The sequence below is a fragment of the Zalophus californianus genome, chromosome 15, assembly GCF_009762305.2.
Source record: "Zalophus californianus isolate mZalCal1 chromosome 15, mZalCal1.pri.v2, whole genome shotgun sequence".
NCBI classification, from domain to species: Eukaryota; Metazoa; Chordata; class Mammalia; order Carnivora; family Otariidae; genus Zalophus; species Zalophus californianus.
Genome location: NC_045609.1, coordinates 59,785,008 through 59,807,891, shown reverse-complemented (window position 1 = coordinate 59,807,891; position 22,884 = coordinate 59,785,008). Strand labels below are relative to the sequence as shown.

The 22,884-nt window shown below is 47.4% G+C and overlaps 1 protein-coding gene across 6 annotated transcripts in view; it reads left to right on the top strand.

Moving 5' to 3' along the window:
- Positions 1-22,884, top strand: part of SEC31B (SEC31 homolog B, COPII coat complex component) — a 58,121-nt gene that overhangs the window by 6,249 nt on the left and 28,988 nt on the right. For 2 of the 6 annotated variants that reach the window (XM_027594230.2, XM_027594236.2), the window contains exons 4-26: positions 3,741-3,936; positions 4,150-4,245; positions 4,766-4,774; positions 5,208-5,348; positions 5,681-5,823; positions 6,691-6,790; positions 6,895-7,056; positions 7,585-7,719; positions 10,882-11,112; positions 13,487-13,561; positions 13,823-13,921; positions 14,264-14,363; positions 14,871-15,049; positions 15,312-15,438; positions 15,806-15,951; positions 16,680-16,853; positions 17,350-17,505; positions 19,885-20,062; positions 20,513-20,827; positions 21,085-21,143; positions 21,661-21,807; positions 22,108-22,227; positions 22,696-22,767. In XM_027594230.2, the coding sequence (XP_027450031.2) occupies positions 3,741-3,936; positions 4,150-4,245; positions 4,766-4,774; positions 5,208-5,348; positions 5,681-5,823; positions 6,691-6,790; positions 6,895-7,056; positions 7,585-7,719; positions 10,882-11,112; positions 13,487-13,561; positions 13,823-13,921; positions 14,264-14,363; positions 14,871-15,049; positions 15,312-15,438; positions 15,806-15,951; positions 16,680-16,853; positions 17,350-17,505; positions 19,885-20,062; positions 20,513-20,827; positions 21,085-21,143; positions 21,661-21,807; positions 22,108-22,227; positions 22,696-22,767 (3,160 nt within the window). Of the gene's footprint in view, positions 1-3,740; positions 3,937-4,149; positions 4,246-4,765; positions 4,775-5,204; positions 5,349-5,680; positions 5,824-6,690; positions 6,791-6,894; positions 7,057-7,584; positions 7,720-10,881; positions 11,113-13,486; positions 13,562-13,822; positions 13,922-14,263; positions 14,364-14,870; positions 15,050-15,311; positions 15,439-15,805; positions 15,952-16,679; positions 16,854-17,349; positions 17,506-19,884; positions 20,063-20,512; positions 20,828-21,084; positions 21,144-21,660; positions 21,808-22,107; positions 22,228-22,695; positions 22,768-22,884 lie in introns of all 6 variants that reach the window. The other 4 variants (XM_027594241.2, XM_027594220.2, XM_027594227.2 and 1 more) reach the window with 4 other exon arrangements.

The window sequence follows — 22,884 nt, the reverse complement described above, 5'->3', positions numbered from 1 at the left end:
TTACCTTTATAGCAGTTCTAGCTACTTGGGGAGCACTGTGATCTTCTTTGGGTGCCTGTGTATGGAATAGCAAGCAGAAAAAGATCACTTTGTGTACTCGGTTTTCCCATTTCCAAGGTTTGCCTTCTTTAGAGATGACATCAAGATGACAGAGTAGAGGGGTGCCTGGGTGGCTCAGTTGGTTAAGCGGCTGCCTTAGGCTCAGGTCATGATCTCTGGGTCCTGGGGTGGAGCCCCACAGAGTCTGTTTCTCCCTCTCCCTCTGCCCCTCCCCATGGCTCGTGCTCTCTCGCTGTCTGTCTCAAATAAAAATCTTTTTTTTTTAAAGATTTTATTTATTTGAGAGAGAGAGAATGAGAGACAGAGAGCACGAGAGGGAAGAGGGTCAGAGGGAGAAGCAGACTCCCTGCTGCGCAGGGAGCCCGATGTGGGACTCGATCCCGGGACTCTGGGATCATGACCTGAGCCGAAGGCAGTTGCTTAACCAACTGAGCCACCCAGGCGCCCTCAAATAAAAATCTTAAAAAAAAAAAAAATCACAGAGTGGAGAGAACGTAGGCTTTGTTGTTGGATAGACCTGTGTTCAGAACCCAGCACTGCCATCTAATGTCCTCTTGGGCACATTATTTAACTTCTCTCACCCTGTTTTTCTCTGCTGTAAATTCGGGATATATAGGCATAAGTAGCCTGGTGCCTACTAGGGATAAGGAAAGGACTTCCTCAAACAGCCACTGCTCCACTTCACTGTCTTCATTCTCCAGCTCGGAGCACTGCCTTCACTGCTCTGACTTTTAGGAAACTTGGATTCCCTCAGCTAGTTTGGCTTGTTTTCACTTTAGTTCACTAAGATGAGGTTGGGATTTTTAAAAAGGAACCTAACTAAGCAAATAAAAGCAAAGTCCTAAACAAAAAAGTCCCTAAATTACAGAAGCAAGAATTGACACAGCCCACGTTCCTAATTATAAAGTAGCTAAAGCTTGGCCTCAGCTGAGCTTCGCTGGGATGATCCTCTGATCTCTCAGGCCTCAGTTTATTCTCTTTAACCTTGTCTTTTTCTCTATGCCAGAAGCATAGCCATGAGCTGGTCATTAGGGCTGGTTCTCTCTTTGTGAATTTCAACATCTTCCCTTATTGGTCTAGGCTGGTATCAGTCTGATGTATTTAGTCCAGGGGTTCTCAACCCTGGTTGCTTGTTAGAATCACCTGGGGGCTCATGTTAAAAATGTGGATTCTGAGGGCCTCTCTCTGGAAATTCTGCTTTGCAAGGTCTAGGTAGGTATGTAAAGAATCTGTATTTTCTTTAGGTGCCACCCATCATTCTTGATGCTCTATGGTGCCCATTGTTGCCATCTCCATGGGAACCTCTTCAGAGAATTCCACCGGTATTCTCATGTTTTGAAAGTTCCCATTTTTCTATACAAACTCTCTCTCTACCATATCCTTAAATCTCTTGTCTTCTAATGTCTGAAAGTTGTATTTTCAAGCCAAAGGTCATCTTGTTTCTTAAGTTTTTATTTTTAAACTATTCAAACATAGAGAAGTTGTAGAATAGTACAATGAATAACCATATACCTTTCCTTAGATTTATCAGTTGTTAATTTTTTGTTGCATTTGCCTACATGCTTATGCGCTCTTTCTCTGCATGCACATGCATGCATGTACACACACACACACACACACACACACACACACGTGTTATTCCCTGTCCATTTGCAGAGCAGAGATGATTGACACTCCTTGAGCCCACTGAGTGATCATGTCCGGGTCCTTGCTTAACTTACTGCAGCTGGTCCCACTCTCCCAGGGGTGCTCTGTCCTGTCCTGTGTGGGCTCCTGCTTCACCCTCACTAGTGAAACGGTTAACCAGAGGACCGTACTTTCTACATGCTTAGAGAAAGAAAGTCATTTTGTCACGCTCTGTGCTCTGCATTTTGGTCACTCTAAACTAACAGGGCTTTATTTTCCAACTCTTCAGTGATTCCCCCTTGAGGTTTCAGGTGCCTTTGTCTTCGCTCTGGATGTCATAAGCTGTGACCATACTGAGGTTACTGGAACATCTTCTCCCATCCCTGTGTGAGTTTTTCTCTGGCCATACTCTCCTCTGGTTCCTGTGGGACAGATTCCGGGCTTCTCTAGCTACTCTGTTGACTTGCCCTCTGCCCACACTGACGTCTAGCCCCAGGGGGACATGGCAGCCTCTTGAGCCAGTGTCACGTACATTCTTCTGCCTTGTTAGGATCATTGCAACCTTAGAACACATAGCCGTTTGGGCAGTAACTTTGGAGCCACTGTTTGTGTCAGCTCTGCTGTTTTATCTCAGTTGCTGACCTGGTCTCAACCAGTGCTCAGCTCTTTACTTCTAACAGGTGGTTGCTTAGCTAATGACTGGCCAGACAGGTTCCTGCCCGGTCACCCCACTCAGTTTCCTGGCCAACTTTCCAGGGTGTGGGAACATTTCATTTCAGTTAGGGATCTTATGACATCATTTGATGTGAAATCTGGCTTCTCTGAAGGGCTGTGGAAATACCCTTGGCAAGCAGCTGTGAAATGAAGGACAGACTACCTGTGAGGCTTTGGGGATCTCACATGCCTTCCCTAGGGGCTTTGCAGAGGACCCATCTTTGTCTGCAGGGGCGCAGGGTCCATCTTTTTCTTTTGTGCAAGACACTGGCAGTGTCTTGTTAGAAGCATCATTAGAAAGCCTAAAGTGTTTCCCAAGAGGTATGTTTATTCTTTACGTTTCTATGTTTGTAGGGCTGGCCCACTGTAGCCATATAGCAGATCCAGTGGGCTAGCCACATGGAAGAGATACAGGGTGGAGAGGTCCTTGGGTCTTTTCTTACTTCCAGCTTGAGAGGGAAGAGGGGACAGCAATTGTTGGTGTAGGGAACCTGCTTCTAGTCAGGTACAAAAGAATTTGGATCTTCCTCTAAACAGAATACACTATTTTATGATGTTTAAGAGCTCAGGCTCTAAAATAAGATGGGCCAGGGCACCTGGGTGGTTCAGTGGATTGAGCGTCTGACTCTTGATTTTGGCTCAGGTCATGATCTCAGGGTCATGAGATCAAGCCCTATGTTGGGCTCCATGCTGAGTGTGGAGTCTGCTTAAGATTCTCCCTCTGTCCCTCCCCCGCTCTCACTCTCTCTACAAAAATAAATAAAAATAAATAAATGGGCCAGACTTTAAACCTTGATTCTTCCACTTCCTAGCTGTCAAATAGAGATAAAATTACTGTGCATACAGAAGTTTCATAAATTCTGTGTGCTTCAGTTTCCTCAATTGAAAATGGAGTTAATACTTCATAGGGTTATTTAATATTAAATCAGCGAAACATGTGAAGCACTTAAAACAGTGCCTGGCACATAGGAAGTATCCAGTAAGCGTTAGTTGCTGTTATTTGAGTTGTGAAGATTAAGTAAACGAATCTATTTGAAATATGTATCCCTGGGCCTATATAACCCTAATAATGTTAATTAAAACAAACAAACAAATATGCCACACAACTCTGAGGCAGTGGTCTCCTGCCTTCCTAGTGTAACAAAGATGGAATTTTTTATCAGAGAAAGGGCAGGACCAAGCAAGGAAACCTGTGTTGTGTGTCTGGTAAGTGAGGGAGACAGGCAGATTCCATCTCGGTGGGGATACCTGCATAATGGCAGAGGCTGACAGAAATGCCTCCTCTCTGCCTACTGACATGATTCTGCATTGGTGCTGATGCCAGTTCCTCCTCTTTGTAGGTTTTACAAGCTGATCTGGGGGAGCTTTGGCGATGGGCTTCCGGAAGGCTCCGGGGTCATTGCAGGTGGCGGGGACAATGGCCTGCTTACTCTATACAATGTGACCCACATCCTGTCTTCTGGGAAGGACCCTGTGATTGCCCAGAGACAGAAGCACACAGGGGCTGTCAGAGCCCTTGACTTTAATCCTTTCCAGGTACTGCATTTCATTTGGTCAAACATGCCCAAGCCATGGAGCCACAGATCTGAGTGGAAGCATTCACTTGTGACCTCCAGTCTATAATTCTGAGCCCTTCCCGCACTGTTGTGGGGGAGGTTTTGGAGGCCCCAAATGTGGGTCTCTTTCCCCCTTTCCTGTTCTTAACTTTTCCTGGGATGGTATGTCTCCAAAGGCCTTTTCTTCATACAGGGCAACCTCCTGGCCTCGGGGGCCAGTGATTCTGAAATCTTTATTTGGGATTTGAATAACTTAAATGTGCCAATGACCCCAGGATCTAAGTCACAGGTAAGGAGTCTCCCAGGGCTGCTGATTAGAGTGTGCAGCTGATTTGCTCAGGAAAGTCTTGAATTCTGGAGGCACCCAGAGCACAGGAGAGTTTGAACTTTACCACTGGAGGGAAATAAAGTGCCACAGACTAACATGTTACCAGCCAACCCATAACAGGGATGGAGGGGAGGGTGTGTGTGTGTGTGTGGTGGTTTGTGGTCATTAACTGTCCTAGGGTTTCTGGAAGGAAGATGAAGAAAGGCAGTAAAAGACACTGAGAAAAGGAGTGAGTACTATTTATCATAGTAGGGCTTAGGCAGAGTAGAGTAGGGCCCTGGGTTCAGTGGAGTGGGGCCAAGAGGGGATGCGCAGATAGACCCTTGTCCTTTTTGTGGGGTGGGTAGCTTTGCCTCTGTACCGGGCTCCCCCGTGCAGTTGGGGGTCTTGTGTATGTCTGTCTCTGAGTGCACCTACCTGTCAGTCTATAACTGGGCCCATCTTCTTTGCTTCCCGGCTCTTCTCTGTCTTGTGCTTACAGTATCGTGAGGTAAGTTAAGTATAAATTTGATAGCACCTTGTGCCCTAAAGATAGCAATGGCTTTTCTTTCTGCCTCATTCTTTCTGAGGGGTCTTACATGTCTTTGTTTCCCTCCCTTCCTCCTCCTCTACTTCTGTCTTTGTCATAGATAAGAGGGCTGTTTTAAATCTTGACTCCATCCTCTCAGGAGCACCTTGGGATAGGGGTAAATTCCAAGTGTGCCTGCCATTCTCTCAGCTTCTACACCAGTCCCCTAAAGGACCCCCTCTGGAAAATTCAACTCCCAGCTCCCTGACACTGTTTGGGTTTGGGAAGCCCCATGTCTACTCTTGGGCTTTCTGTGGGGGGGTTGGGAGCAGTGGAACAGCAGATGGCTCTTGGTCCAGGAGATGACAAGTTGTCCTCTATCCTCTACCCCTTCCCCCCCTTCCTGCCTCAGCAGCCTCCAGAAGACATCAAGGCACTGGCTTGGAACCGGCAAGTTCAACACATTCTATCTTCTGCTCACCCCAGTGGCAAGGCAGTTGTGTGGGATCTCAGGAAGAATGAACCTATCATCAAAGTCAGCGATCATAGCAACAGGGTGCGTTGTGGAGGCAGAATACAGTCTCGGGCTCTGGCTTCTTTCTCATGCCTAGACTTTGGAGCTGCTCTTCCCCAGGCCAGGTGTCTGCTTTCAGCTGTTGCACTTGCAGGTTCAGCCTCTTAGCAGATTTCCTGTTGAGAGTGAATGCTTAGGGAAGCTAAACAGAGCTGATCCAGAGGCTGCTAGTGTTCCTTACTTACTCATGGTCATCACTTATCACAGAAGAGACACAAAACCTGCCCTCAGAGGTCCTATTCCAACTGGGCAGAAAAGGTTCATAACCAGAAGTGTCAGGTTACATCACCCATTGGGGTCTGCTTTGTCCACAGATGCACAGCTCAGGCCTGGCCTGGCACCCAGACATAGCCACCCAGTTGGTGCTGTGTTCAGAAGATGATCGTTTTCCAGTGATTCAGCTGTGGGACTTGCGCTTTGCCTCCTCGCCCCTGAAGGTGCTGGAGAGCCACAGCAGGTAATGTCTCAAACTGTGTCTACATCCTTGGTGGATGGTGGGGCATAACTGACCTGGGTAGGAGGCGGTGAATGCCTCACTTTAGTTACCAAACATCTTCCATGTCTTCAAAGTCGTTCCCAGTGAACATACAGTCTCCCGGTCCTAGCTCTAACCCCAACAAAGAGGAGTTCCTTGAGATCCTGAGGTTATGGAAAAGGACCTGAGATTCCATTTAACTTCCAGAAACGGGAGTGTAGATGGGGTCATGAGAAATATTTGGAGCCAATGTTTAGTCCCCCTGGGAGAGTCCCCAGGCTCTGATTTAAGGATAATGTTCATTTCTTTAGGTGGTGAGGTTGCTTCCTCCAAGACTTCTCCTTAATAAGAGAACCTAGGCTCCTGTTTATCCTTTGAACAGGCCTGCCCCTGAAGCTGTAGCTCTTAGGCCCATAGCAGAAAAAGCATCCCACGCTGTTCTTTCTTACTAAAGGGCTGTATTGCCTCTATACCTTCTTGGAGGACTTTGAAGAGTTGGGTCCTCACCACCCTCCTGCTAAAAAAAAAAAAGCACCCAGAGGGGTGGGTGCTGCCTGATTCATGCTGTTCATAGTCCCTACTCTACAGTCAGGGAAAAGAAGCAGGCCATTCTGTGGGGACCCATGGGCGGCAGAGTGATACAGTGTGTAGTGCCCAGGCTCTGGGATTTGACTGGGGTTCTGGCTGTATGACTGCTGAAGGTTCTTTAATTTTTCAAAGCCTCATTTTCCTCGTTTGTAAAATGAAATCAGACTGCTCATTTTATAGGGATGAAATTTATGCAAGATATTTAAGGTACCCTACTCAGAGTAGGCATTCGACAAATGTTAGTTGCTCTTTCCTTTTTAGGGGGATCTTGTCAGTGTCGTGGAGCCAGGCTGATGCTGAGCTTCTGCTCAGTAGTGCCAAGGACAACCAGATCTTGTGTTGGAACCTGGGGAGCAATGAGGTAGGCTGGCCATTCTGTGGGCATGTTGGGAAGGGAAATAAGCTGTGTGTTCTGGGTTACCTTACCTAAGTCAGGGTTTCTCTAATGCTTGGGTTCCCTCACAGGTAGTATATAAGCTATGCACACAGAGCAGCTGGTGCTTTGATGTGCAGTGGTGCCCTCGGGACCCTCCAGTGTTCTCTGCTGCCTCCTTTGACGGCTGGATCAGTTTGTACTCCGTGATGGGTAGGAGCTGGGAAGTCCAGCAGATGAGACAGGCTGACAAGGTTTGAAAGGCTTGGTGGAGAATGCTGGAGGGAATGCTGTCTCTATATGGGGGGAGAGAAAAGGACGAATGGCCTGGGAGGAAGTGGGGACTGTTGAAGACTGGGAAGCCAGGACCCTGGGTTGGGAGGGCTCCACCTTTTCTCTAGTGCCCATCTTCCTGGGAGGGTGTCCGTTCCTGCCACAGTACAGAAGAGGCCTTCATGTTGACTCTTGCTCTTGGATGTTCCCTGTGATATTTCAGGGACATTGGATCCCATGCTGGGACCATTATTTTGGAAGTATGAACTGTCTTATCTCCTTTTCTCCTGTAGATCCATTCTGTGTCTACACTCCACTGTAGACCTTGGATGCAGTAGGTTTTCCAAGAGCCTACTGCATGGGAGTCCTACCCTCACTACCAGTTCCCTAGAAAACGGGAGTCCAGCCTTTCTGGGCCAGATTGGGTATCTCAAGGATTTCTCCCTGAGTAAAGTTTACAGATGCAGCACCACTTCAGGTTGGTGATACAGGTGTGCTTTTACCCTCAGATCTCTTCTTCCTTTGGCAAAGGCCAGCCTCTCCCACTGCTGCAGGTACCAGAGCAAGTGGCCCAAGCATCATTGATACCTCCTCTAAAAAAACCCCCCAAATGGATGAGAAGGCCAGCAGGTGTTTCATTTGCTGTAAGTATAGTGTGTGGGGGTGTGTGTGCATGGTTGTGCATGTGTATCTGTGAAGCCTCTTGTATGTCCAACATGTAGCTGTGTTCTGTAGGAGATTTATTCCTACTGCCTGTGTCTCAGATCAGGCCCATTTTAGGGCTCAAGCAGAGTTACTATTGCTTTTCCCTCTACCCCTTCACCTTGCTTACCGTGCCAGTCCTGTCTAAAAGGTATTGGTTGCTATAGGCTGCTTGGTTATAGAGAACTGCCTGAGATTCCACCTGATTTTTCTCTAACCCTTACATGTCTGGACTGGTAGTCCAGGGTAGTAAGGGTTAGAAATACAAAGCAGGAAAGAAAAAAAATACATAAATTCCATCCTGTCACTCCTCTGCCCAAAACCTTTGACTCCCATTCCCTTATGGACTTACCTTTCCAGTTTTTATCCTCACCTTATTCTTATGTGTTCCCTAGGTTCCAGTTACATATGACTCCTTTCTGTTCCACAAATAACTCCTCAACTTTGCTGCTTCTGCATGTACCCTGCCCTTCACTTCTCTCCTGAGCCACTGAATCCTACTATAGTCTTTTATGGTCCCTTGCTTAAGTACCACCCCCTCCGCAATGCCTGTCTTTAAACCCTTGTCAAACTTCACTTCCAGGATTTCTACTCCTGTAATGATGCATTCTAACTGTACTAAGGTTACTTAAATACATGTGTGGAGACCCTACTAAGTAATAGACTCCTTGAAGATAGGGACCACATTTTGTTCATTTTTATCCCTAAAGCAAGTGCTTCTCAAACTTTAATGCACATACAGATCACCTGGGGAATCTTATGAAAATTCAGATTCTGGTTCATTCAGTCTAGGGTAGGGCCCAAGATTCTGATTTTCCACCAAGTTCCCAGGTGGTGCCCTTGCGGCTGGTCTGAGGAGTGGCAGGGTCCTAAAGCACTTAATCCAGTGCTTTAAATACTAGGTTTGAATTGAAAACAGATGTATCAAATAAGTGGTTCTTGTGTTCACAGCCTCCAGTTTTATTGTGGAGGTAAAGCTAACATAGGAGGCAGTGAGGTGAAGAATTCTGATGTTAAGAGAAGTACATTCCTCTTGTTTGTTTGTTTGTTTCAGGAGGTAATTCTGTGTTTTAATTTTTTGAGGAATCACCATACCATTTTCCACAGCAGGTTCACAATATTTCCAACAGCAATGCCTAAGAGTTTCATTTTCTCTACATCAGCCCCAATACTTATTTTATGCCTTTTTTTAAATAAAGATTTTATTTATTCAATAGAGAGAGAGCACACAAGCAGGGGGAGAGGCAGAGGGAGAGGGAGAAGCAGACTTCCCACTGAGCTGGGAGCCCAACGCGGGGCTCGACCCCAGGACCTGGAGATCATGACCTGAGCTGAAGGCGGATGCTTAACCATCTGAGCCACCCAGGTGCTCTGATTTTCTGCCTTTTTTTATTGAAGTACAGTTGATGCACAATGTTACATTTAGTTTCAGGTGTACAGCTTAGTGACTGACAAGTCTGTATGTTATGCCGTACTCACCACAAGTGTAGCTACAGCGCGATGCTTGTGTCATGGACTGTGTTCCCTCTGCTGTGCCTCTCATCCCTATGACTTACCCGTCCCATACCTAGAAGCCTGTGCCTCCCACTCCACCTCACCCATTTTGCCCATCCTCCCACCCCTCTCCCCTCTGGCACCCACCAGTTTCTTTGTATTTATGGGTCTGTCTGGAGAGGCCTGTATTTTTTTTTTAAGATTTATTTATTTATTTGAGAGAGAGAGAGTGCCCGTGCATAGCTGGGGGGAGGGGGCAGATGGAGAGAGAGAGAGAGAGAATCTCAAGCAGACTTCCGGCCAAGCAGCTTGATACGGAGCTCGATCCCATTATCCTGAGATCATGACCTAAGCTGAAATCAAAAAGTCGGACACTTAACCAGCTGAGCCACCCAGGCACCTGAGGCCTGCATCCTTATCATAGCTCTGTCACTTATTAGCTGGGTAACCTTGGGCAGTTCGACTGTCTGTAAAACAGGGATAGTAGTACCTGCTCAGCTTATGTTAGTGAATTGACATGAATCTCAAATAAGAATATACATAAGCACTTTGTAAGACTATCAAATATTAACAAATCAAAAGTTAAGTTTGTTTTGTTTAGCACTAATCTGTAGTGTAGGTTTGTGCTGTGGGAATCAAGTGAAGAATTCCAACTGGGAAAGTTCATTAAGGAGGAGGTCTCAGGAAAGGAAATAGTGAAGGGTTGGGAAGTAAGCAGTAGTTGTCGACCATGGCTGCAACCTGAAGAACTTTCAAATATACTGATGTCTAGTCCCACCACCAGAGATTCAGACTTTATTGACCAGAGTGCAGCCTCATGACTCTGGATAGGTCCTCAGGTTGTGTTAATGTGCAGCCACGGTGGAGACCTGCTAGAGTCAAGGAACTTTACTAAGCTCTGCTTGGTGACAGATGCTTTAGGTAGGGTACCTAATTGTGTGAGAAGGACGCTCAGGTGGGGCTGTTTTGGTGGTTGAAGGCTCAGAAGGCAGAATGAACTGGCACTTTGGGGATGTGGAGAGATCACATAAATGAGCAGGGAGAGAGGCTAGAGAGTCTAGCCCTGACTTTGGAGGAGCTTAAGCTCTCTTTTGTGGCCTTTGAAACCAGAACACACTGCTAAGCAGCCATAGGTACAGGGTGGTAGCCTAAGGCTTGGATTGGAGGAGGAAAACTCAGAGGCCAGCCGCCTCTTCCAATAACCTAGGCGTGCTAGCACTGGGGATGGGGCAGGGGGCTCTGTGTGAGAGGCACTGCCTAAGAAGAGGTAAGACTGCTGTTCCGTGGCTGTAGCTGTGGTGGGTATAAAGACCATGATGACGCCAAGGCGTTTAGTCCAGGTGACTAGGAGAATGGTGCTACCAGCCCGGGTCAGAAGGTGAGCACCATGTGCTAGAGTTTTATGCTGATGGTGCTAAAAATTTAGAGGTGGTTCAGGTAGAGGGGTGCATTTTCTGCTCATTTCCTGATCCTATTCCACCCCCAGGAGTTCTTATTCTTGATTTCTTATCCTAGGGTCGACCAATAAATAGCCTTCCCTGTGATGTGGACTTGGTGTCAATTTTTAGCTTGAAGATACAACCTTCACCCTTCTTGTTTTTCCTCACCAGTTTGGAGGGAAGCTGGTTACCTTTGGCCTCCCCAGTACCCCTGCCCATCAGGTGCCACAGCCTTGCCTCCGCCTAGTCTTCATCAGTCAAGTCATCACAGAATCTGAATTACTGAGGCGGTCAGCTGAGCTGTGGGAGGCCCTGGAATCAGGAAATCTTCTGAATTATTGTCAGAACAAGATCGAACAAACATCACTGCAAAGTGAAAAGATGCTCTGGCAATTCCTGAAGGTAGGAAGCCTGAGGCTGGCTGCTCCAAAGTGTGTTTCCCCAAAGCCGGAAACTCTGGGAGATGGACAACCACATTGTGACCTAGATTACAGAGGCCCTGACCTCTCAGGCTTTTTCCTACACCACACCACCCTCTGGACACAGAATCTTCACCTTTTACCAGTGTCTCAGAGACCTTTGGCAGCTAAGGAAGCTGAGGGGTACAAGTGACATTTGCCTTTTTTGCTTCTATTGCTGATGTCCTAGATACTTTACCAGGGCCAAGGTGAAGGCTTTTATGCCATGCCAAAGGGCAGATGACGTGATGGGAAGAGAGAAGAGAAAGGAAAGGAAGGAAAGAGGATTGGCTGGAAGGGGGCATCATCATGAGAAGGCTTTGAGTTTGTTTCAGGTAACCCAAGGCAAGTTATTGTGGTGGGACTCAGGGCTTAAGTCCCAGTTTACTCTGGAGGCATGGACCAAGTTCAGTGCTAATGAAATTTTAAGTTGTGCATGACATCAGGAGGAGTGTTCCACCTGTCAAAGGAATTGAGTGGATGGGAGGAGAGAACTAAAGGGGGAAAGAGAACTGACTGGACAGGCGGTGAGAGGATTATTCAAAGCTTTGGGATCATAGTGAATAATGCAAAAAGGACAGAGCTGTCCCAGGGGATCTAAGAAGGGCTTGGGTCTATGCTTCACACGTAGTAGAACTTTGTGATGGTAGACACCAGGAATCTGGGAAGGAGACAGGATTTGAGAAGGATCATCAACTGTAGAGTGAAGCTAGAAAAAGGTGTGGGAAGAAAAGAATAAGAAATGATGCTTTTGTTGTAATCAGAATACGGGCAACTGCTCCAGGAATGATGGAATGGGAAAGAGAATAGAGGGCATCATCAGGAGTTGAGCCTTTCTTCTGAACAAAGGAGGCAGCAGTACTTAAGGATAGGAGGGAGTCTGGTTGAAAACCGACCCAAGAGCTGTCCATTATGATGGTTCTGAAGCTGAATGTGGCTGAACATTTCCAAAGGACAAATATGGGAGAAGAAGGGAGCCCTGAGAGACTGTGAGAAAGATAGTAGTCAGAATTCATGGCTCTGGGTAGGGCAAATGAAGGGCCCAGCCAGCTAACCCAGATTAAGGTACGGCTTCAGGAAGGCTTGGCCCCCAGTATCTGGGACACTGAGTGGGTAAGCTGACTTTGTTTTCTTTTTTTTTTTTTAAAGATTTTATTTATTTATTTGACAGAGAGAGAGAGATCACAAGTAGGCAGACAGGCAGGCAGGTAGAGGGGGAGGGAGAAGCAGGCTCCCTGCTGAGCAGGGAGCCCGATGCGGGGCTCGGTCCCAGGACCCTGGGGTCATGACCTGAGCCGAAGGCAGACGCTTAACCGACTGAGCCACCCAGGCACACCTAAGCTGACTTTGTTTATTGTATCTGTGCAGCTTCTACCACGAACTATGCTTTCAAGTAGTTTTTTTTTTTTAAAGATTTTATTTCTTAGAGAGAGAAAGAGATCACAAGTAGGCAGACAGGCAGGCAGAGGGAGAGGGAGAAGCAGACTCCCCGCTGAGCAGGGAGCCCGATGCGGGTCCCGATCCGAGGACCCTGGGATTATGACCTGAGCCGAAGACAGACGCTTAACAGACTGAACTACCCAGGCGCCCCTTCAACTAGATATTTTAGACTCACAAGACTCTGTAGGTTCACTTGGCATCAGTCTCCTCAGAAGGATGTGGGACAGGAACCACGGCTTCGCAGGGCAGCCGGAGGTGGCGCTCTTCTGTGGGGGTTCTTGCAGCAGCCCATGCAGCAGTTCAGAGTTCTTGTCACCTCCCTGAAAGACAGCTCAGGTACAAGGTGATGAGATGCACACAAGGCAGGTGTGTCAGTGGCCCTGGTTTTGAAACCTCATGCCCACAAGAGCCAATGTCTCTTGTACCCACTTCAAAAATGTTTCTAGAGTCCCTACAAGAGATCTGTTCAGTTACAAGAGTCCTTGCAATCGGAAGCCTGGAGCGTGGTGTCCACAGATGCTATTTAAGTTTTGTATAGTTCCAGTCCAGATACAATTTATCCATCACAAGCAATGTTGCCTGGAAACATAGGTGACGTTTGACTCTTACCAGGTAACCAGGCTAACAGATCTAGTAAGTCAACAGAAGGTCCAGTTCTCATGTAGAAGTGGGAGAGGGTTTTGTTAACACCACGCCTCTAGCCCAGCAGGATCAAATCCAGGGAGAAAAAGGGCAGAGATGGTGTTGGCCTCCGTAGGGCACTTCTGGTAGTATGAAGAACTATATTAGAGGGTTCACTGGCACGGATGTTCGCCTTATGCAAGAGAGGGTCATTCACATTGATTTAATGGAGACTTGTGTGTTCTGTGGTTTATTAGGTGACCTTAGAGGAAGACTCCAGAATGAAATTTCTAAAACTATTAGGATACAGTAAAGATGAGTTCCAGGAGAAGGTAAGCTGCTTTCACATCAGAGGCACGTACTTGAAGCAGAGAAGAAGAGAATGCTGTCAGTGGAAACCGTCTCAGTGACCTCTTTCTGGGCTTCATTAACGCGTATACAAACCTTTTACCTCCTGGATGTAGGCTTTTCCCCAGGTAAATAGCCCAAGGATCTTAGAGAGTCCAGTTGGTGTGGTGTGGAGATGGGAAGAAAGCATAATAGGTGTTTGACTTTGTGCTGGGAAGAGGGTACTCATAGGTCTCTCCTTGCAGGTGGCCACGGGTTTGAAGAGTGACTTGGGGCTGGGCGACAGCCCTCAGGCCAAGGGACATGATCTCCACAGTAACAGACAGCAGGCTTTCTGCAGCCAGGTGTGGTTGGAGCCCAGACAGCCAGACCTGGGGTAGCACAGGAGACCTGCCTTTAGGGCATCTGCCCCTTCCTAGACGTTTGCTTTGCTCTCATAAAGTGCTTGGCTTCTGTAGAAGTCTTCAAACTCCTTATTTCTTGGAACCACAGTGAGACACAGAGTGCATAAGCTTTGGGGCTGGGAGAGGAGCTATGGACTAGAGCCCTTCCCAAACCTTATCTGGTTATTCTTTAGCTTTACCCATTAAGGGCCAGATAGTAGAGCTCCCAGAGAGAGCTACTAAGCCAGCTGTCTGTTTTCAGGTTCATTTCCAAAATAGCCACCTCTTTCCTTTCTTGTGCAGACCTCCGAACACATCACAGAGGAAGCCTCTGCCTCCTCATCCTTCTTTGATGAGCTGGTCCCTCAGAATATGACTCCATGGGAGATCCCCATCACAGAAGGTACTCTGATCCTGAGGGAGAGAAATGCTCTATATGGGAGTAGGTGGGCTCAGAGTTCTTGGGCTTGAGAACATTTTCTTCTTGTCCCCTGCCTCCTGCCTCCCTCCCACCATCACAAATGCTGAGTGGTTCTGTTACTGGTTGGAGCTCTCTCTGGATTTTTATGGATACATCTTTCCTGTGGAAGGGCTTCTAGCAAATTTTTTTCCTACTGTTTTCCTACTTAAAAGACTGTGACTCTGTTTTTGCTGAGCAACCACACACTATACCTCTAATGTTGCCATATGAGGCTCTCCCTCATCTTTAGCCCTGTCCTTAGAGAGTTACCACTGGACCTGGCACTCTGGGACAGCCCACTACATTTTGTTGTTGAGGAATGAAACTTGGGAGTTTTGTTTGGGGCAAGGGAGGCTGAGTGATACAGAGATAGAAGGGGTGTACTATGGGCACTGTAGGGAAGCTAGGGTCTGAGGGAGGCTCACATGGAGGGGATGCCTCTGCCTGCAGACACTGATGGACTCCTGAGCCAGGCTCTCCTGCTTGGAGAACTACGCCCTGCTGTGGAGCTGTGTCTGAGAGAAGAGCGCTTTGCTGATGCCATCATCCTGGCCCAGGCTGGGGGCGCAGATCTGCTAAAGCAAACACAGGAGTGCTACTGGGCCAAGAAGAAAACCAGAATCTCTTCGGTAACTGCCCACTGTGCAGGAGAGGAGGGAAGGGATTACTGGGACTTTGTCAGGCGGATGCCTACACCTTGATGTTTAGAAGATCTGCCAGGCTCTCCCTCTCCCCACTCCAGCCACCCCTACCTCACCCGCAACCCCTAGTCAGTGGTCTAATAGGAAGCCTGTTCACCAATGGTTTTTCTTAGCACGTCCCTGTGTGTGACTCTGATGGCCTGTGTTGGATGGATGGCTAATGACCTCCTTCCATCTCTGCCCATTATAGCTGCTAGCCTGTGTTGTACGGAAGAATTGGGAGGATATGGTTTCTGCCTGTAGCCTGCAGAACTGGAAAGAGGCACTGGCCTTGCTACTGACATACTCTGGGCCAGAGAAATTCCCTGAGCTCTGTGGTAGGTAGCCCTGGGTTTCAGGATGGAGTGGTGTGACTCTAGCATGGAGTTAACAGACACGGTGAGGGAGGAGGCAGAGGAGCAGCCTGAGCTCTGGGAGGCCAGGCCGTGTTGTCAAGGCCAAGGTCTGGTTCAGCTGGGAGGCAAGGACTGTAGTAGGGATCAGTATTGTCCTGTTTTACTTTTTCTCGTTACATATTGATGCAAGAGCTCCGCCCTTCACTGTAGTGCAAAATTGGCCTCATTACTGTCCAAAGCCACTGTGGTTACTTGTCCCAGCTCATGATCCTCCACCTATTTTCAAACAGGAGGATGAGAAGAAGCATAGGAAAGCTATGCCATTAAAGAATTTTCCTTCTCTCTGCAGACATGCTGGGTACTCGCATGGAGCAGGAGGGTGGCAGAGCACTAATCTCCGAAGCCAGACTCTGTTATGTGTGCTCAGGCAGTGTGGAGCAGCTGGTGGAGTGTTGGGCAAAATGCCACCAGGCTTCATCCCCCCTGGCTCTACAGGTACTCCTTCTCTGTAGGGCACTGGTCACTCCATACCAGGCTCTTAGGAGAGGCTATTGATAGGGATGTGCAGGGACATCAGAGGCGAGTCTTCTGGGTACCCAGGCTGGGACCAGTATATTAGGGAGTAGAAAAGGGCCTTCAATGTCTGGGACCTTTTCCCAGGGATGAGCTAGCACCTTCCTCTCTCCTTCCCAGTCAGGGGAGACTGTGCAACAGCTGCTTAGGTATTAACCTTCATAATTTTTTCCCACTTTAGGTTTGGTTATACAAGCTTATTCTCTATTTGAATAATTGTGAGCCTGGGCCTCCTATTAGCTGCTATGAAAAATTCTGTGGATTTAAATTTTACCAGACACTCTACAGGTAACTAGAGAAGACTCATAGGAAGACAAAGTCACAGATGAAACGATAGTATAACAGACCCTGAAATTGATGATGTACTAGCAGAGGAAAGGGTAAAGAAAGCAAAAAAAAGAGGCAGAGATGTATGAGAGTCTAAGACCCAGATGGACCCAGTTGAAGCAAATGCTAATAGCTTGGGAGGTGAGGCCAAGAGGCTCTTCTCTAACTATTACATCTCTTACATATCATCACTTGCTGCCTATACCTGGCCATGGCCAGGTACCCTCATACCCATAGTGGGAAGTCCCTGGGTGAACTGCCTGGTCTTAGGGAGCAGGATGTGCTTTGAAGAGACCTGACTGCCTTTATCCCTGTTCCTATAGGACCTGATGGAGAAGGTGATGGTCCTTAACAGGAGCTTGGAGCTACTGCGGGGTCCTGACGGGGTGAGCTCAGGCCCTGCCACAACCTGCAGGGTCACTCAGTATGCCAGCCTCCTGGCAGCCCAGGGCAGCCTGGCCACTGCCATGGGCTACCTACCCAGTGACTGTACTCAGGTGAGTGGGACCACGTACAAAGAGCAAACCATTTCAGTCATCTAACATTGGCTGAGCACTGACATGTTCTAGGCACTATGCAAATGCTGGAATTCTAGAATAAATGAGATCTAGTCCCTTAGGAAGCTCACAGTCCCTTGGGGGAAATCAGATGTCAGTAACTTACAGTGTTATAACCGAAGCTTATACTAGGCACTGTGGGACTCCAGGAAAGGGGCTGGTTTTGCCCAGAGCAGTCAAGGAAGGCTTTCCAGTGGTTAAACCAGTTGAGCTGGACCTTCGAAAAGAAGCAGCTTCCCGGCAGATGTAGAGCATTCTAGGCAGAAGGAACAGTAGGGAGGGAGGCTTGGCAGGGATTAGGGACCTTTGAGTCATCTAAGGTGGCTGAAGTGTAGAGGGCCAACTGAAGTTTGAAGGCTATATGGGGCCAGGCTTATAAGAAAGGATGTTTACTTGTTTTAATTAACACAGTTCTTCACTATTGTAACTTTTGTAGCCACCAGTTCAGCAGCTGAGAGATCGACTTTTTCATGCCCAAGGTTCTGGTGTCTTGGGCCAACAGTGTCCTCCTTTCCCCTTCCCACGGGTTGTTGTGGGAGCTACCCCCCACTCTAAAACATCTTACAGATTGGAATTCCGGCCTTCTCACCAGGTAAGACCTGGTTTGGTTTGTTCATTCATTTGCTCATTCATTCAAAAATACTTATTAAATGTCTACCAGGTACCAAGCATGGTTCTAGACACTTGGAATATATTAGTGAAAAAAAATGATAAAAATTCTCAACTTTGTAGAGCATAGATGCAGTTATTTTTCTAATAACTGCTTGTCAAACAACTGCTAGGCTCTTAGAACAGAAATGTGGACAAACCATGATTCATGCCCTTAATTAGCTCATAGTCTAGTAGAAAGATAGATATGTAAAAAAATAAGTACACTAAAATTCATCAACGCCATGATTAGGGTATGATAAGGTGACATGGGATCACACAGAAAAAAGCAACTTAGTCTTTTGAGGAGGGGGAGAAGTTTAGGGAATGTTTTAGAATGAGTATGATGTTTGATCTGAGTATTGAAGATTAAAAGTTATTTAGGCAAGGGAAGGAGTAGGTAAATGCTATTTCAAGCAGTGGGAACAGCATGTACAAAAGCATTGAAGGGAGAGTAAGCAAAGCCCACTTAAGGAACTACTAATATTTTAATGGGGCTGCAAAACAGGTGTTTGTTGTAGGGGAGTGAGGTTAGATGAAGCTGGAGTAACAGGTAGGAGATAGAGCAGGAGGGACCTGGAATTCTGTGCTAAAGACCTTAGACTTGACCCTGAAATTGAATGGTCTTATGCAGGGGAATGACTAGCTATGTACTTAGGAAGGGCAAGGCTGGAGGCATTTAAGAGGCAATCGCAAGAGATGATGAGGACATGAAATGACGGACCTAAAGCTGGAGAATGAGATTGGATTTAAGATAATAGGTAGAATTGACCGAAATTGGTGATGGTTTAGAGGAGTCTGTGAAGTGGGGGAACTGACCCCCAGGCACTAACCAGTACCCAGATGGTTAGGGTGCTATTAACTTATGATACCAGGATCCTGCTGGAGGGACTGGGGAACAAAATCCAGCGAGATGGTAAGTAGAGGTACCAGGCGGAAGCTCTGATGATTCATCCTGTCCCAGCTTCAGTTCTCGTCTTAATTTTCTTTCTTCTTTCCTCCTTCTTTCCCCTCCCTCCTCTTCCTTCTCCCACCCCCTCTCTCTTTCTATCTCTCCGTCTCTCCCTCTCTCCTTTCTATTTTGAAATAATTATAGATTCACAGGGAGTTGCAAAGAAATGTACTGAGAAGTCTCATGCATCACATCCCCACTCCCCACTTCATGCCAGTGTCCCACACAACCATAGTACAATGTCAAAACCAAGAAACTGATATTAGTATAATCCATAGATTCAGATCTCACTAGTGTGTGTGTGTATAACTATGTAAGAATTTGTCTTCTCACCTTTTAAACAGGGTCCCTCACAAAGCAAAAATTTTTAATTTTATAAGGTCCAATTTATAGTTTTCTTTCTATGGATCATGGCTTTTATGTCTTTGCCAGTCCACAGTCTCCTAAAGTTTTCCTGTGTTCTTTCTAAAAGTTTTATAGTTTTATGTTTTACAGTTAAGTCTGTGTTCTATTTTGAGTTCATTTTTGCATATGGTGTGAAGTTTAGGTCAAGCTTCTTTTTTTTTTTTTTTGCCAATGGATATCCGTAATCATTTATTGAAAAGGCTGTCTCGGGATGCCTGGGTGGCTCAGTCGGTTAAGCATCTGCCTTCAGCTCAGGTCATGATCCCAGGGTCCTGGAATTGAGCCCCACATCGGGCTCCTTGCTCAGTGGGGTGCCTGCTTCTCCCTCTCCCTCTGCCTGCTGCTCTGCCTACTTGTGCGCTCTCTCTCTCTGACAATAAATAAATAAATTCTTAAAAATTAAAGAGAGAAAAGGCTGTCTCTCCTCCATTGAACTGATTTTGCTCCTTTGTCAAAAACTAACTGGGCATATTTTTATGGATTTATTTTTCGATCTCTGTTCTATTCTGTTGATCTGTGTGTCTTTCCCTCTGACAATACCACTCTGTCTTGAATACTACCTCTATATAGTAAGTCTTGACATGAGGAAGAATAATTCCTCCCACTTTGTTCTTTCTTTTTTAAGATTTTGTTTATTTGAGAGAGAGAGAGTGAGGGGGAGAGAGAGAGAAAGAGCACGAGCAGGGGGAGGGGCAGAGGAAGAAGGAGGAGCAGACTCCCCGCTGAGCAGGGAGCCTGATGCAGGGATCGTGGGACTCCAGGATCATGACCTGAGCCCAAGGCAGGTGCTTAACAGACTGAGCCACCCAGGTGCCCCTCTTTGTCACTTTTTATAGAAACTTATCAGTTCTGTTGATTTTCATTTTAAGAGCTAGCTTTTTGTTTTATATTCTTTATTGTTCTTCTATTTTCAATTACTTACCTTTCTTTTCCTTTCCAAGTGCTGACGCTTTTTTCTCTTCACAGGTTCCAACTCCATCTCCAAGGCCAAGGATTTTCACACCTCAGTCATCACTGGTGACACCCTTGATACCTTCCCATCCTGGCCCTTATCAAAGCTTCCAAACACAGAATATAAATGATTACAGGGTACCTAAGCCCCAGGCGGCCCAGCCTTTGCCTTTGGGCCCTGGTGTAAGGCCTGGTAAGTGAGTGAGTGAGTGAGTCAGTATTTGTCTGGGCAGAGCACAGAGGAAAACAGTTGGCATGGCCAGCATAGATATGGAAGGCATTATGTCTACTATGTAGCGAGAGGAGCTTAGAATTTGAAGTCTGAATCCCCAGTACTATCACTTACTGGCTTTGTATCTATGGGCAACAAACTTAGCCACTGTTTCTTTTGAAAAGTGAGAATAGCTATTATATTGGTCATTTCAACCCCACAGGATTGTTTTTAGGGTCAAATGAGGAATAGTTAAAAGTATTTTGTGAATGGTAGATCTCCATACACATACACTAATCTTTCATTATCATTATTAGGTTTGTTGTTTGTTTGTTTGTTTGTTTTATTGCTGCCTTATTCTTCCCTGATATGCTCTGAGTCTCTCCCAAATTGAAGTTTGATGGCAAATGGCCTGTTTCTGTTCCTTTTCAGCTTTATTTGAGCCACTGCTGTTAAGAGGGCAAAAAGCCCAAGTTCCTAACCCCATGGGGTTCCCTGGAACATGGCCTCTTCCTGGTCCACCTCCACCCATGGTACCCCCAGATGTCATACAGCCTGGCTCTACCTCCCTGGCCGAGACTACTCGACTGTTCCCTCCACTTACTGTGAGACTACCAGGGGTCAGCCCTACAAGCTTCCGGTCCCTAGCCCCTCCTGTCAATTTCTCTGCGACACACCCTCCAGGAGGGCCAGGTGCTACATGCTGTAGTGCACTCCCAACCACTGGCCCCTCGACTGCTCACCCAGGTCAGTCTTCTTTCCACAGCTTCCGTCTTCTGGGTCATTGCCTCCTTCTCTTCCCCCTTCCACTATCACCTTAGGAGTCTTTCCTCACACCAATGAATTGGGGGCCGGTGGGCTGGAGAATGTCAACTGAGCACATGGCTGGTCTGCAGAGGGAGGTGTGATTGACTCCAACTAAAATAATTTTGCTGGCCTTCAGACTGAAAATTTCCAGTGTTCCTGACTGTGCCCCTAAATACCTCTATCTTTGTGCTACGCAGGACCTCAAGATTCCTTGAAAAATGCCCCAGTGCCCAGGGTAGACCTCCAGAGGAAAAAGGTCAGTTCATTTCTTGCCACCTACCCCTCATACATTCACCAATGACCCACCTTCTAGTTTCTTCCAGAATTCAGCCTGTCCCTTTGTCAGGCACACAGACTGTCTTGTCTTTTTCCCCACTCATTCTTCTCCCCTCAGCCATCTTCTCTTTCCTTCTTGCATACATGTATCAGTCTCCCTATCTCCTGGCTCCCTACTCACTACTCTGTTCCCTTGATCACTCAGGACTTCTGTTGCTCTCTCTTTTCTTTAAGATTTATTTATTTATTTGACACAGAGAGAGAGATAGCGAGAGAGGCAACACAAGCAGGGGGAGTCGGAGAGGGAGGAGCAGGCTTCCCGCAGAGCAGGGAGCCTGATGTGGGGCTCGATCCCAGCACTCTGGGATCATGACCTGAGCCGAAGGCAGATGCTTAACTGACTGAGCCACCCAGGCGCCCCTTCTGTTACTCTCTCAGAGCAGGGCTTAGGAAGTCTCTCAGTTTAGACTCATATGCCTTTCTTTCTCTGGCTCTAGTTGCCAGAGACATTTATGCACCCGGCACCGATTACTGCTCCAGTTATGAGCCTCACCCCTGAGCCACGAGGGGTCCTTTCCTCACAGCCTTCTGTCCTTGGTGTGGGCCATGCTCCCCCAGGAGCTCCAGGAGAATTCAGCCTGCAGGTGAGAGGAATAGTGCGTTCCCTTCCTCTTGGAAACTGTCCAGCTCTCCTTGGGTATAGAAAAGCAGGGAGCATGGGTGGATGGGCCTCATTCCTCAGCAGGGAGGCCGATTCTGCACTGGGGAACTGGTGTGGACAGGTACCAAATGTCCTTACTGCAGAGAAGAGGACGCGCCCCTTTCCCCAGCTTTGCTGTGCTCTAGTGGGGGCGTGTGACACTGAGTCACTGAGTACTAGTCTGTAGGGATTCTGTGAGAAGGACAGCTTGCCAGTCTGCCCTGTCTCCCTGCTCCTCCCTCAGCAACTTCAGCAGCGGCCCCCTGGGAAGGTGGAAGGGAAAGAGCTGTCTCCAGAGCATCAGTCCCTGAAGACCAGCTTTGAGAAGCTTCTGCAACGCTGCTCCCTGTTTGCCACTGATATGGTAAGTCTGAGCCTTCCCCACGATGTCTTCCTCACACTACTAGCTTGCTCCCAGGATCCCTGAGCTGTAGATCAGTTCCTTGTGTGACTCTTTTCTCATGGTTCGCGGACCCACTGTCTGTGTCTTGTACTTATTTGATATCTGTGTGGGGCAAGGGGTTGCGGGGCTCGGCTGGTCTGAGTCTAGCACCTAGGTAGCAGGGCCCAGCGGCATTGAGGCTTAACTCATGGAAAAGCAGCATGGGGCACTGGAGGGAGGTTGAAACTAGGAGTAAGGAGACCTGCTGTTCATGCACTGGCTGTGTCAGCTTAAGCAAGTCACTTACCCTCTTTGGGCCCCCATTTCCTCTCCTGTGAAATGAAAGCAGTAGTGTTAAGTCGTTCCAGCTCTGACATACTATGCTTCTCTAGAGTCCTGTGTAGTGTCAGTCTTAGGGGCTGGACTCAGAATCCATTTCTCTCCCTGCAGAAGACAAAACGGAAGCTGGATAAGGCAGCCCAACGTCTAGAATGTCTATATGCTAAGCTCTGCCAGGGCACAGTAAGTACACTTAGTGGTGCCCCTCTGCCCCCCACCATCACCTGTGGCCAAAGGGACGCCAGTATCCTCTCTCATAGGTCTCACTGACCTGGGTTTCCCACAAAATACATACATAGA